This window comes from Leucopleurus acutus, assembly GCF_964270905.1.
Source record: "Leucopleurus acutus genome assembly, chromosome: 2".
Classification (NCBI taxonomy): domain Eukaryota; kingdom Metazoa; phylum Chordata; class Mammalia; order Artiodactyla; family Delphinidae; genus Leucopleurus; species Leucopleurus acutus.
This window is the reverse complement of record NC_139143.1, coordinates 5,682,847-5,696,181: the sequence shown is the minus strand read 5'-3', so window position 1 is coordinate 5,696,181 and position 13,335 is coordinate 5,682,847. Positions and strand designations below refer to the sequence as shown.

General features: G+C 38.2%; 1 protein-coding gene across 1 annotated transcript in view; it reads left to right on the top strand.

The window, feature by feature from the left end:
* CRB1 (crumbs cell polarity complex component 1) overlaps positions 1–13,335 on the top strand; it is a gene marked incomplete at both ends in the record, with an annotated part of 267,126 nt that overhangs the window by 36,109 nt on the left and 217,682 nt on the right. Inside the window, one exon of the mRNA XM_082865367.1 lies at positions 6,453–6,590. Within this exon, the coding sequence (XP_082721493.1) occupies positions 6,453–6,590 (138 nt within the window). The remainder of the gene's footprint in view (positions 1–6,452; positions 6,591–13,335) is intronic.

The window sequence follows — 13,335 nt, the reverse complement described above, 5'->3', positions numbered from 1 at the left end:
TGGAAATATTAGATTGTAGGAATCCAAAATAGAATAATAACCACAGGGTTAAAATGAATTAAATACAAGAATCTCCTGACAGTATTTTATCAAAACCCAGTGTTAAGATGATCCTTAAGCTCTATTTATATCTTGTTACAATTTATGATATTGAAATTATTTAGAGGATTACATCTAAAATTGCCCTATGAAATTTGCCATATTTATCAGCCCTCTGTAAGAAATATTGACCACTTAAATTTATATTAGTAAAGATAATTTTTGACATTCTTTTCTTTTTTTTTTTTTTTTTTGATGTGAACCATTCTTAAAGTCTTTATTGAATTTTTTACAATATTGCTTCTGTTCTGTGCCTTGGCCTTTTGGCCACGAGGCATGTGGGACCCTAGTTCCCCGACCAGGGATCAAATCCCCACCCCCTGCACTGGAAGGCGACGTCCCAACCACTGTACTGTGAGGGAAGTCCCTGACATTATTTTCAAAAGACAAGATCTTATCAGATCCAGCAAAAGGGAATTCATATAAAGTAGAAATTTGTGTGTTAGGAAATACCTAAACATACTCTAAAACCTAAAATTACTGCTTTTATGCATTTGCCTTAGAGAAACTCCTGTGCATTTGCACAAGAGAGGTGTGTAAAATGATTATTGTTAAATTATTGTTTGCATAGAGAAAATTGGAAACAACACTGACACCCAGAAAAAGAAATAGTTAAACTATGGTACATCCATCCTGTGGAATGCCATGTGGCGTTAAAAAGTGTGAGCCGGAGGGCTGCCTTGGTGGCGCAGTGGTTGAGAGTCCATCTGCCGATGCAGGGGACATGGGTACGTGCCCCGGTCCAGGAAGATCCCACATGCCGCGGAGAAGCTAGGCCCGTGAGCCATGGCCGCTGGGCCTTACGTCCGGAGCCTGTGCTCCGCAACGGGAGAGGCCACAGCGGTGAGAGGCCCGCGTACTGCAAAAAAAAAAAAAAAAAAAAAGTGTGAGCTGGAGAGCTGGATACCACCTGCTTCTCGGCCCCTGCCCTCCCTGGCCAGGTCCTGGTCCTTTGTGACCCTTGGCTGCTGTGGTCTGGAGATGGAGCCACTGCTCCTGGCCTGGAGCTATTTTAGGCGCAGGAGTTTCCAGCTCTGCGCAGATCTGTGCGGACAGATGCTGGAGAAGTCCCTTATGACCAGGTACCGGCTGGACCCTGTCAGTCCTGTGGATTCTGGAGATAAGGCTGAGGGCCCTGCGGGGGGCGGGGGGGGGGCGGCGGTCTCTAGGTCCCTGGGAAGTGGGTCCGGGGAGGAGGGCCCGGGGTGGGGCGGAGGTTGACTGTGTGGTCAGCATAGACACCTGGAGCGAGACCCCCTGGAGACACACATACAAAAAAGTGTGAGCTAGGTAGATTTAATAATGTGCAGAAATACCCAAGACATATTGTTGAATGAGAAAACAAAGTTGCATAATAATACACATACTATAATATTATTTAAAAAGAAAAAAATGAAAAGAAGCCAAATAATTTGTCTATCAGTCTATCAATCAGTCATCTATATATCTGTCAACCTGTAGTCTAGAATGGTATAAAACAATCTTCACAAACAATAACAATGGTTATTTCTGGGGAGGAGTGTGAGATTGGTATTCATCAAAGATTCTTTAGAGTACTTTTACAAGAATACATTTATAATTTACTTATATAATTAAAAATAAGTACCATCATGACAAGAATTAAGAACAATAGATTAGTAGAACTGAGTTTGAATCTGAACTCTGTCACTTATTATATGTTTGACCTGGCTGGCTCAGCCTCTCTTTTGTCGAATCGAGATAACTTCATATACTTTATGGAGATTCGATTCTGTGGGTATTAAACGAGAGAGCGTCCAGGAGAGAATCTGCAGTCCAGAGCAGGTAATCAGCTGAAGATAACCAGCGCTCTTTGCACTCTATTAAGTCAATTTTAAACCTCAAGTAACTGAATGATGAAGTATTTTTTCTCACTAGGTTGCATCTGCTCACTAGAGTGTAGATCCATAAGGGCAATGAGCCTGTCTTAACATATATATATGAATTACTGATGTTTACTCTGGTGTCTGGTATACAACAGGCACTCAGCAAATGTTTGTACACTAATATGATACCTATCTATTCCACCAAGAAGAACTGCTGTCCTGAATTCTGGAGTTGTATTTCCAGATCCTATCACATATCCTCATCTTGCTTTTGAATAGGCACCTCAAACTGAACATATTTTATAACCGTACTTATCATTTATATCTACACACCTTCATCTCCTCCTATATTCTTTGTTTTATGGCATCTAGCTTATTGATGAAAAGTCTTCAGTACTTTTTACTGTCATTCCACTGTAGACTTTTTAACTTTAAAGACAAATATTGACCTTTAAGATTTTATTTTGTTCACTTTGTCTTATTTCACTTATTTTTGATGCACTTTAAATATGGTATCTTCTAGGGACTCAGTGGGCTTTTCTAAATTCAAGAAGTCATATTTTTTTCTCATATTTAAAAAATATATACCATTAGGAATTACATCCTCCCCATTTTCTTCCTTCGTTCTTCTGGAATAGAGCTTTCTGCCTCTCTTCGTTGTTCATTCTTTTGGACCATCTCCTTATCTCATACCGCTCTATTCTGGATGAATTCTTCGGAACCATCTGCTAGTTAGCTGAGTGTAGTGTTGTCTACCATTTAAGCCATCAGTTGAATTTTTTTATTTCACTGACTACTTCTCATTTTTAGAATTTATATTTGGTTCACTTTCTAATAGGCCTAATTGTTTTTCATGCATTCTTTTATCTCTTTAAAAATTTTAAACAGACATTTTATAGTGTTATTTTAAAGTCTCTTCTGATAGCTCCATTTTCTTTGAGTCTTTTGAGTATGAATGTTTCTGTTTGTCATGTCTTCTGTCTCTTATGGCAGCGGGTTTCTAGTTTGATCCATAGTTTTAGACTGTGAGCTTATCTTCAGTAGAGGCTGCCTTCCACAGGAACCCTGTGTGAACAGTGAGTTACAGCATTCCCACACAATGGTTCCTATCAGGCTCCTCTCACTGGACCATTGATTTCCCTATTTCCAAACAAGTACTTCTTTCTTTTCCTTTTTATATTTAATAAGACTTTTGGCTTAGAATTTTGCACCCCATGTTCAGTGCAAGTTGAGACCTCCACATGGTGTAGGTTCACACATGGGGCAGGTCTGGGTTCCTGTTTCTCACAGGGAGCCATTTATCCACGTTCAAGAGTAGGAGTCCTGCTTCCAATCTGCATTCCAAAGCCAATGGGAGGAATTGGAATTCGTCCCCTGCATGAAGCCAAAAGGCAAGAGATTTCTGTCCCAATTGGATGTTCCCCTCCTCCCCTTTTTAGAGCTAACCTATGTATTTTTACAAAAGTTATAGTTTGTCCAAATGCATGTATTTCAATGTGTTTGACCTGGAGGAGAGTGCTTGCTCCTTCTTGTTTGGAAGCCCTTGTCTATATTATTTATTTCTGTGAGTGCATTACTATTATCCCAAGTGCCCAAGCTGGAAAAATTATAGCTTTTCTGCAGCCTTATTCTCTACCTCAGTCCTTTCGATCTATCTAGTTTACTTTTACTCTTTTTTTTTTCATTTGCTCTCCCCACTGTCTGATTTAGTTTGGGCCCCATTGCTCTCTTGTGGCCTATGGCAACATCCTTTTCACTGGTTTCCATGCTTCTCATCTGCCCTCTGCCAGTCATTGCCACGTGACCATGGGAGTTATCTTTCCAAATGCAAATCTAATTAAATTATGCCAATCCACTGTTTAAAACCTGTTGATTGTTTCCTTTCTTCATATTAGAAGTTAAACTACCTTGATTTTGTGGTTTACTGAGTTTTATGTGCTGACATTGCCCTGTTCATACTTGTATTTCTGCAATATCAGAATATGTTCAGTTCCTTGGTCTGCCCATACACTGTATGCCTCTATTCCTATACACATGCCCTTTTCCTGAAAAGCCATTAAACACCACTTTCCCTCTATTTATTTGTTTCACCCACACTTGAAAATTCAGCTTAAATATTACTTCTTTTGTAAAGATTTCCTAACTTGCCCCCAATCTGACGCATAGTAGCCATTCACTCTTTTGTTTAATAGCTATATCTGATTATTTTCCTATATTCAAGCTCAACGTATACAATTTCTTCACACATTCTTTGTGTAATATGTTTCCCCAACCACTTATTATCTTTGATAATTTTGTCTTTTGAAAAACCCAAATTTTCTTTGCCTCTTTAATTGTGACACTCATAACACAACTTTACAGAAAGTTTTCTAGTACCGTCAGATTCTATGCCTGGAGCCCTTCATTTCCTCTCCAGTCTATCAAGTGGTCTTGTACATTGTCACTCGCTTAGCCTTGAGGTCCATGAGGTCCATGGTGGAACCCAGTTTTATTTTTTTATTTATTTAAAAATTTTTTATTTATTTACTTATTTTTGGCTGCATTGGGTCTTCGTTGCTGTGCGCGGGCTTTCTCTAGTTGTGGTGAGCGGGGGCTGCTCTTCGCTGTGGTGCGCAGGCTTCTCATTGCTGTGCCTTCTCTTGTTGCGGAGCACAGGCTCTAGGTGCGCGGGCTTCAGTAGTTGCAGCACTTGGGCTCAGTAGTTGTGGCTCACGGGCTTAGTTGCTCCGTGGCATGTGAGATCTTCCCGGACCAGGGCTCGAACCCGTGTCCCCTGCATTGGCAGGTGGATTCTTAACCACTGTGCCAGCAGGGTTTACAATAAAATTGAGAGTTAGGTATAGAGATTTCCCATATACGCCCTGCCCCGACACATGGCGAGCCTTCCCCATTGTCAGCATCACCTACCAGATGGTACATTTTTTAATTAAATAAACTTACATTGACAAATCATAATCACCCAAAGTCCATTACCTTAGGGCTTGCTCTTGGTGTTATACAATCTGTGGGTTTGGACAAAAGTATAATGACATGTATCCATCATTATAATATAATACAGAGCATTTTTCACTGCCCTAAAAATGCTCTGTGCTCTGCCTATTCATCTCTCCCTGGAGGCCTTTTTAGGACAGATGGAAGATTTGATCGTTCTAGTATGTGGATTTCCCAGAGCCCACATTGCAAAAAGCATAAAGGGATATGTAAGAATAAAGATGAAAATGGAAACCATAGGGTTTATTGAAGGCATAATGTTCTAGAAATCAATGGGGAGACTCTAGTCCTAACTCTGCCATATCTTTCTAGATGACTCTGGGCAGACAGTATAATTGCTCTGCATTTTCATTCTCTAACTGATAAAATACAGGGATTAGAATAGAGGATTAATACTGCCTCTATAATCTGTAATTATTTTACTCTAATTGTTAAATTGCTCAAGCTAAATTATTTGTATTATAGGGGAAGATCTTTAAAAACAATAACTATCATGAACTCTGTAAGAAATAAAAAACTAAAATGGATAAGCCCCACTATAGCAAGTAAAATCCTCTGGGAGTGGGTCAGCATATAACATTAGTAGGAAACATTAAGCCATCAAAATATTATTCCCTATTTAGATACACAAGCAGGAAATATAGAGACTTTAAAATACATAAACTTCTGACAGAGCTCTCAAGTTTTACACAAAATCTGAAATGTAAATTGCGTTTTGAGTGTAACAAGTAGCCAGTTTTAACAACGGAGCAAGGCCATGTACTAGCACTAACCTTAGAGAATAAGACATCTGACTTTAACTATAGATGTTTCTGTGAAGTGTCCAAGGAAAATACAGTCTTAAGGACTTGAACAATTTAATCTGAAGAAAAATACCACAGTACTTAGCATAAGTATATATAAAAAATAAGCAAATACATTTGCATTCAACAATTATGGTAAAGCAAAAATTCAAGAAACCCCAGAGGTTATAAATATCATGAACAGGATTAGGCATGGGCTCTAGGTTTATGGAAGAAAAACTGCTTCTAAATAGTCTCCAGAACTCTGTCCATTTTATCAACAACCGTAATCTGACTGAGTTGTGAGAGTATGTTTATGAAAAGGTGACGTGTCTGTGAATTGTGTTCTGAAGATGAAGGTAAATATACAGAAATACAGGGTGTTCCTTTAATAGTTGTCAGATCATAATGATCGTGTGCCAAGACGGTCATCAGAAATTAATTCCTCTTTTAAGAATGATTCAGGACACTCACCTAAAGCAGGCCCTTTTCAGGCAGCATTGTTAAAGGAAGGAAAGTAGTACACAAGGTCTGAGGGGGGATGACTCCAGTCCAGCATGAAGAAAGTCTGCACCAGGTTTGAAAAATCACCCCATCCTCCTGTATAAGTAAGATGCTAAGAATCACAACTGCTTTCTGAATCTAAGTCCCCAGTCTTCTGTGAGGGAGCTGTAGGAGGGGAAGGGGCAGAGGTGGCACCCAGGGGCTCTGAGACTCTGGCTTCTTTCTGAGTCAGGCAGAGCTCGGGAGCTGGACAGGGACCAGACCACCACCAGCACGTCGGAGCATGTCCTCCACGAGACCATGGCGCTTCAGACAGTTACCCACCTTCTCATCTTCTGCCTCAGTCTCTCACTGCTCATCTCCATAAAAAGTAAGCCTCTTCCATTTATTGAACTTCTGACATTTCCTGACTTTTAAGTATTTCATGGGAAAAGCATGTAGTGTTGCATGTTCTACAAAATGAAAGGCTTTAAAAAAAGTAAAAAGAATTTGGTGTGAGCAAGCGTCCTGTGTTAAACAAATCAGTGGGACCAGTCAGTGTGAACAATTTTCTGATTCTATGATTTCCAGTAAGTATTCTAATAGAAAATGTTCTTTTTCAGTCTTTTGAGTGGTGAGCAGGAGGTTGAAATGGCCACATAGAGAAGGTTTTTTGATGTATTTATACTTTTATGGAATAGATCTGGCACTTTGTAATTGATATCCTTTAAAAGGAAATTAATCATAAGCTATATAGCATTTTATTCCCAATACTGTGTATGTATCTTCACTTTTAAAGAACTTGGTGTCCCAACATTTGCTCTCACAATCAAGGAGATAGAGTCTCAATTTTCCCCAAAGGATAATGGTTCAAAGCATTTCTTTTGCCAGAGAGAAATGGGCTTCCTTTCTGTTGTATGTGCTTCTGTTTTATAAATGGAGTTGTCATATTCCACAAACTTCCCCAAATTGAAACAAGAATAATGTTTCTGAGATAATCTTGTCGGATGTTCGGCAGTGTGGAAAATCAGAGGAGACCAACAGCCTCAGCTGTGTGTTTATGAAGTAGGTATTGAACATGCTTAAAACAAAGACAGGCAGAGTGTATGCTCGTCAAAGGGGCCATGTGATTTGTGTCTGTCGAATCTGAATATCAATAAGGCAAGGCATAGATCAGCTGCTGTTGAACAAGACTCCTTGGTGTTAGAACACAGTGTTGTGTAATCTGGGTCACCTGCTGTGGCTGCACCAGCGAGAGTGTTACTTGTATGGTTTACAGCTGAGCGTATATCAGAGGTTTGGTGAAAACAGGAATAGATGCTATAGCTAAGGCAGCTGAAGGCAAGTGGAGAAAGACCAAGTCAAACTAAAAGAAGGAACAGTAAATTCGCAACACATACCACACACTCAGGACTTTTTTTCAGAGTGGTACTTATTGAAAAGAGTTGTCATTTAAATAGTATTCATCCTCCTTGAAACTTAAAGTGGGCCCCATGCAATCAGAAGTGAGGCATAGAAATGATATGTTGAGACGTGGGGGGAGAAATGGAGCAAAAGAAATGACAAGGCACGTAAAACGCAAGATGAAGTCAGGTTACAGTACATTTTATGGCAAAGACCTTTGTAATTCCAATGCAGAGTATACTCTAATTCCTAGTGTTTGCTGCACTTAGCTTTTAAGGATATGAATATGTAACCTCTAGAGTACCATCTCTTTTTTTAGGGGCTCAACTGTGCAACTGAAATTACATACAAATAATTTGTCTTCTTTCTCTTTGAGTGGGGGATTATTTATTGATAGTCTTTAAATAAATACTTTGTAATTACTTGATATATTCTCTAGCACAATATTTTTATTAGTTAAAAAAAATTGAAGCTTCATTTTGTTTAATTTTTAGGCAGGCAGACTCTTATCTGTGTTAATATATTTGCCGGCAAGTTGTGATGATATTGCCTTCCTCGTCAAAACACTTAGTTTAGACTTTTATTTTTAACTGACTTGAAAACTTTCACCTCAGCCTTCTTTTCCACCCTTGCCTCTTAGTACTCATGACACAGATCCTATATTCCAGCCATATTAATAAAATAATAGCTAATAGTAAAAGTTGCTGACATTGCTAAGCATTTTATATATGTTATATTTCGTTTAATCCTTACAACTCCACCATAAGATAGATACGATAATAATCATCCGTATTGTATAGAATCAGGTGGCTATCCCAGGTATCTCAGCCTTTGGTACATAGCAGAGAGCTGGAATGTTTAAGATGCAGCCTCTCAAGTCCAGCCCCAGATATTTCATATGTCTGGGTAGGTCCCATGAGTATGTAGTTCAACAAGCTCTCTGTTTCAAATGCAGGTGATCACAAGTTCTACACTACCCAGTATATCTTTCTTGGGAACTTTAGTCATCAGAGTTGTAAGATATAAACATCTCTCTCTCTCCTCGGAAGGATTATTTAGGAGAGAAAATAAGCAGTATGAGCTTTACAAGCATTATTTCCATTTAACTTGCATGACAAGTAGAACTTGTCATTAATTCCATTTTATAGCTGAAGAAACAGTGGCACAGCGAGGTTATTTACTTTCCCGAGGCCACACTGCAGGGAACAGTGGACCTGGGACTAGGACCCAGAGGTCTGACTCTGGATTCTGTGCTCTTAGCTTACATGTACAGACTCTGTTGAAGGGATAGTGCGGAGGGATTAGCGTGCTGCTCAGAACACAATAAAAGCACACAGAAAATTTTAGTTCTTTGGATCATATGCGTTCAATGAATCAATGATTTTTCTTCTTGAACTTTGAAATACATTCTTTTAAAATTAAGAGAAAAGAGTCACCCTTGACTCCATACTATACTTTTTCATGAAAGTGGTGCCTTGCTGTCCTTCAAGGGGCATGCTGTGACCTTGATGCATGAATCTGTGGTGAAAGGCTTTAAAGAAACTACCTTATTAGAGCTACCATGCATTAGGAAAGTGATTGACAGCAGTATTTCATGAGTCCTTTATGCATCTGGAGGTAAATTGAATATTTGTCAATGTAAATTCCACATCTAGTTTAATTTAAAATTAATTGTTTTAACCCATATTCAAAGTGTGGTCATAGTATACAAGTGAAATGTGGTTTGATAAAATTATTATTTAAGTTATTTGAATAATTTCAAAGACTTTGGGATAGCTGAATTTGAATAGAGTTATTTTAAAGAATGCTTTCTTTTCAATCTACCTAAAGTATAAAGAAATAGAATCTATAAAGACAAAATATGGTCGTATTTATTCAGTCTTAATGCGGCTATCAAGAAATAATTGAGTTTGCTCAATAGGTCAGAGAAGGTTGATGTTATTCATTAGGGAGTAATCGTCTAATTTTCTTTAAAATGTTACTTATGTAGAAACATTTGAAACTTTTATATTCACCATTCCATTTAACATCTTTGCATGTTGTAAAGCGCTTACAGAATTATCAGAGTGAGAAAAAGGTATCTTTGCTTCTTCATAAATTAAACAATTATCTCATCAGTTTACAGTAGAAGTCTCTACTTCATGAAGGTTACTCACTGTTCCCTGAATCATGCAGCAGAATTAATTTTAGCTTGTAATTTTTGATGCTTATTTTAGGCAAATCAGATTTTTCAGGAGAACTGCATTATTTTTCACCTTTGGTGATTTTCAAAAATTACCATTAATGGTATTACAATATAAAATTTTGAAATTCGAGAGGACAACAACAATCAGGGTTTTTAGTTCTCTTTTATATTTTACTGCTGATTTATTGGAAATCCCTGAGAAGCCCAAATTTCTCCTTTTAGAAAATGAAAATGAGAGTATCTATCTTCCCCATTCACACCATCCCTGTTCACATTAGATTAAACTTCACTATACATACTTTCATTACAATTTGCATTTCTTTTCATAGTATGTGCCAAAATTTGAAAATATACTTTTGCGTTGACTTATGTTTTACCTATGAGGTTGTAAGACATGGTTGTAGAAACCATGGGTGTTTTGCTAACTGATATATCCTTAGTCAGTGGGTAGCTACTGTCCAGCTCAGGGTAGTCACTCAAGGAATAGTTATTAAATGAGTAAATGAATGATGGAACTTTTATAGCATTTGCTATAAGAATTGAATATCTTCCTTACTCATGACATTTTGGCATTATTTTTTAACTCTTACATTGTTTTATTTTTTATAAAAGACTTTATTATTTTAGAATAATTTTACGTTTACAGAAAAATTGAGAGGATGGTACAGGAGGGCCACCTATATCTCATACTCAGTTTCCCCTATTATTAACATCTTACCTCAGTATGGTAGATTTGTTACAATTAATGCACCAATATTGATACATTATTATTAACTAAAGTCAGTAGTTTATTCAGATTTCCTTAGATTTTTTTACCTGATATTTTTTTTCCTATTCCGGAATTCCATTCAGAATACCATGTTATATTTGGTTCTCAAGTATCCTTAGGTTCTTTTTGGCTGTGGCAGTTCCTCTGGCATTGTTTTTGATGACCTTGACAATTCTGAGGAGTACTGTTAAGGTATTTTATAGGATCCTCTAGTGGAATTTGTGGGATGCTTTTCTCATGGTAAGACTGGAGTTATGGGTTATTGGGAGGAAGACCACAGAGGTAAAATGTCATTCTCAAGATATCACCTCAAGGATCTGTGCAATCAACATGATTTATGACTTCTCTCTCCTTTTTTCTTTTTTTTTTGATTTATGACTTCTGATGTTGACCTTAATCACTTGGGACGTGGTATTTGTCAGGATTCTCCACTGTAAACTTCTTTTTGTTCCCTTTCTGTACTTTCTTCTTAGGAAGGAAGTCACTATGCACTGCCCACACCTAAGGAGAGGAGAATTATGCCCGCCTCTGGGAGAGCAGAGCATCTACATAAATTACCTGGGATTCTTCCGCATGGGAGATTTGGCTTTTCTCCACTGTTTATTAATTTATTCGAGTACTTATGTCACTATGGAGTCATGGATATTTATTTTGTACTCTGGGTTATTACTACTAATACTGCTACTACTTTACTGTTTAATACTTACTGTCTAATACTACTTTACTGTTTTGTTTCTCAAGTTGTTCTAGCTTTGGCCACTGGGAGTTCCTTCACTCGGTCCTGTTCTCTTTTATCCTACTCTCTATCAATGTGAGGTGCTTTACTTCCTGACTTTCTGGCTCTTCAAGATGTTCCAGACTTGTCTTGTGTATTTCCTGCCCCAGTCCTACCATAAGCCATTGCTCCCTTGAGCCCTGGTTCCTTTTCACTAGAGAAGGGCAATAGAAACCAATTATCTGAATGTAAGGTGTGTTTGGTGCCACTGGGGTATCATTTCTTTCAGGCCATCTCAGCTGATAGAGCACAGAAATATATGTGTGTATATACACATTTCCTTACATATATCTATAGGTACCTTGGTACATATATTAAGCTAAACATGAGTTTATGTTGATGCCTCTAACTTCATTACCACATGGATCATTCTAGCTTCCTCCCCTTCCTTGTCTGTAAATTCCCACTCTAACAGTGAGAAACCTGCCATCTGCCATTCATTTACTTAATTGTTTAAATTCAATAAATATAATTTAAAAAGTATGTAAAGTATATAGGAGTGTCAAATTCTTAACCCATAATCCTGTAGAAATACCTTTATCAATTTGAGTACACTACTTATGTGCATTTCCTTTAGTCTTTAGTCTTAACACTTTGCTTGTTTCCTTAGGACAGCACCTTTTTCCCCACCCCCTTCTGTGTGATTGTATTATACATTTTTTTTTGTGTCACAATCAACATTCTTTCCTGGGATCTTTGCATACAATAAAATTCACTCTTTGTGCTCTAAGGTTCTATAGGTTTTGACAAATGCTCCACTACAATAGTATACAAAATAGTTTTACTACCCCAAAAGTCCCCTGTGATATACCTTTTTCACCCTCTTTTCCTGTCCCCAACCCCTGGGCAATCACTGATCATTTTATTGTCTCTATGGTTTTGTCTTTTACAGGATGGCATATAATTGGAATGATAAAATATGTAGCCTTTTCAGACTAGCTTCTTTCAAGTAGCAATATTCATTTAAGTGTTCTTCATGACATTTTGTGACTTGACAGCTCATTTCTTTTTATCACTGGATAATATTCCATTGTATAGATGTACCACAGTTTGTTTATTCAACTATTGGACGTCATCTTGATTGCTTCCAATTTGGGGCTATGGTATTAGTTTCCTAAGGCAGCTGTAACCAAGTGCCATAAACTGTGTAGCTTAAACAGAAATTCATTCTCTCATAGTTCTGGAGACTAGAAGTCTGAAATCAAGGTGTCAGCAGGGCCCTGCTTCCTCTAAAATCCTTCCTTGCCTCTTCCCAGCATCTGGTGGTGGTCTTCAATCCCTGGCATTCCTTGCCTTGCAGCTGCATCACTCCAAGCTCTGCCTGTATAATTACATGGTGTTCTCCCTTCATCTGTCTATAGCTCTTCTCTTCTTTTTATAAAGACATCAGTCAGGGCTTCCCTGGTGGCGCAGTGGTTGAGAGTCTGCCTGCCGATGCAGGGGACACAGGTTCGTGCCCCGGTCCGGGAAGATCCCACATGCCGCGGAGCGGCTGGGCCCGTGAGCCATGCGCCTCTGGAGCCTGTGCTCCGCAACGGGAGAGGCCACAACAGTGAGAGGCCTGTGTACCACAAAAAAAAAAAAAAAAAAAAGACATCAGTCATATTGGGTTAGGACCCATCCTAATAACCACATCTGAACTTGATTACATTTACAAAGACCCTGTTTACAAATAAAGTAAGCAGGGCACAGGTACCAGGGTTTAGGACTTCAGCATATCTTCTTGGGAGACACAGTTCAACCCATGATATCTATTATAAATAAACCTCTGATTTATGATGAAACTGCTTAATTAATACCACTTTTATTGGGCAAAATTAACTTTACATGCAAATGAATTATAAAAGGATTTTTTAAAACTTGATAAGTGCTCAGTGTAATATGTCCGTATTTTTCTCTTATTTTTCCTCATTCTTTACACTATCCCCACCTTCCACTCATTAAACCTTTGGTTTTGAATTGAGGGCTCAGAAATTTCCTCCCACATAGATTTTCCTCATGAC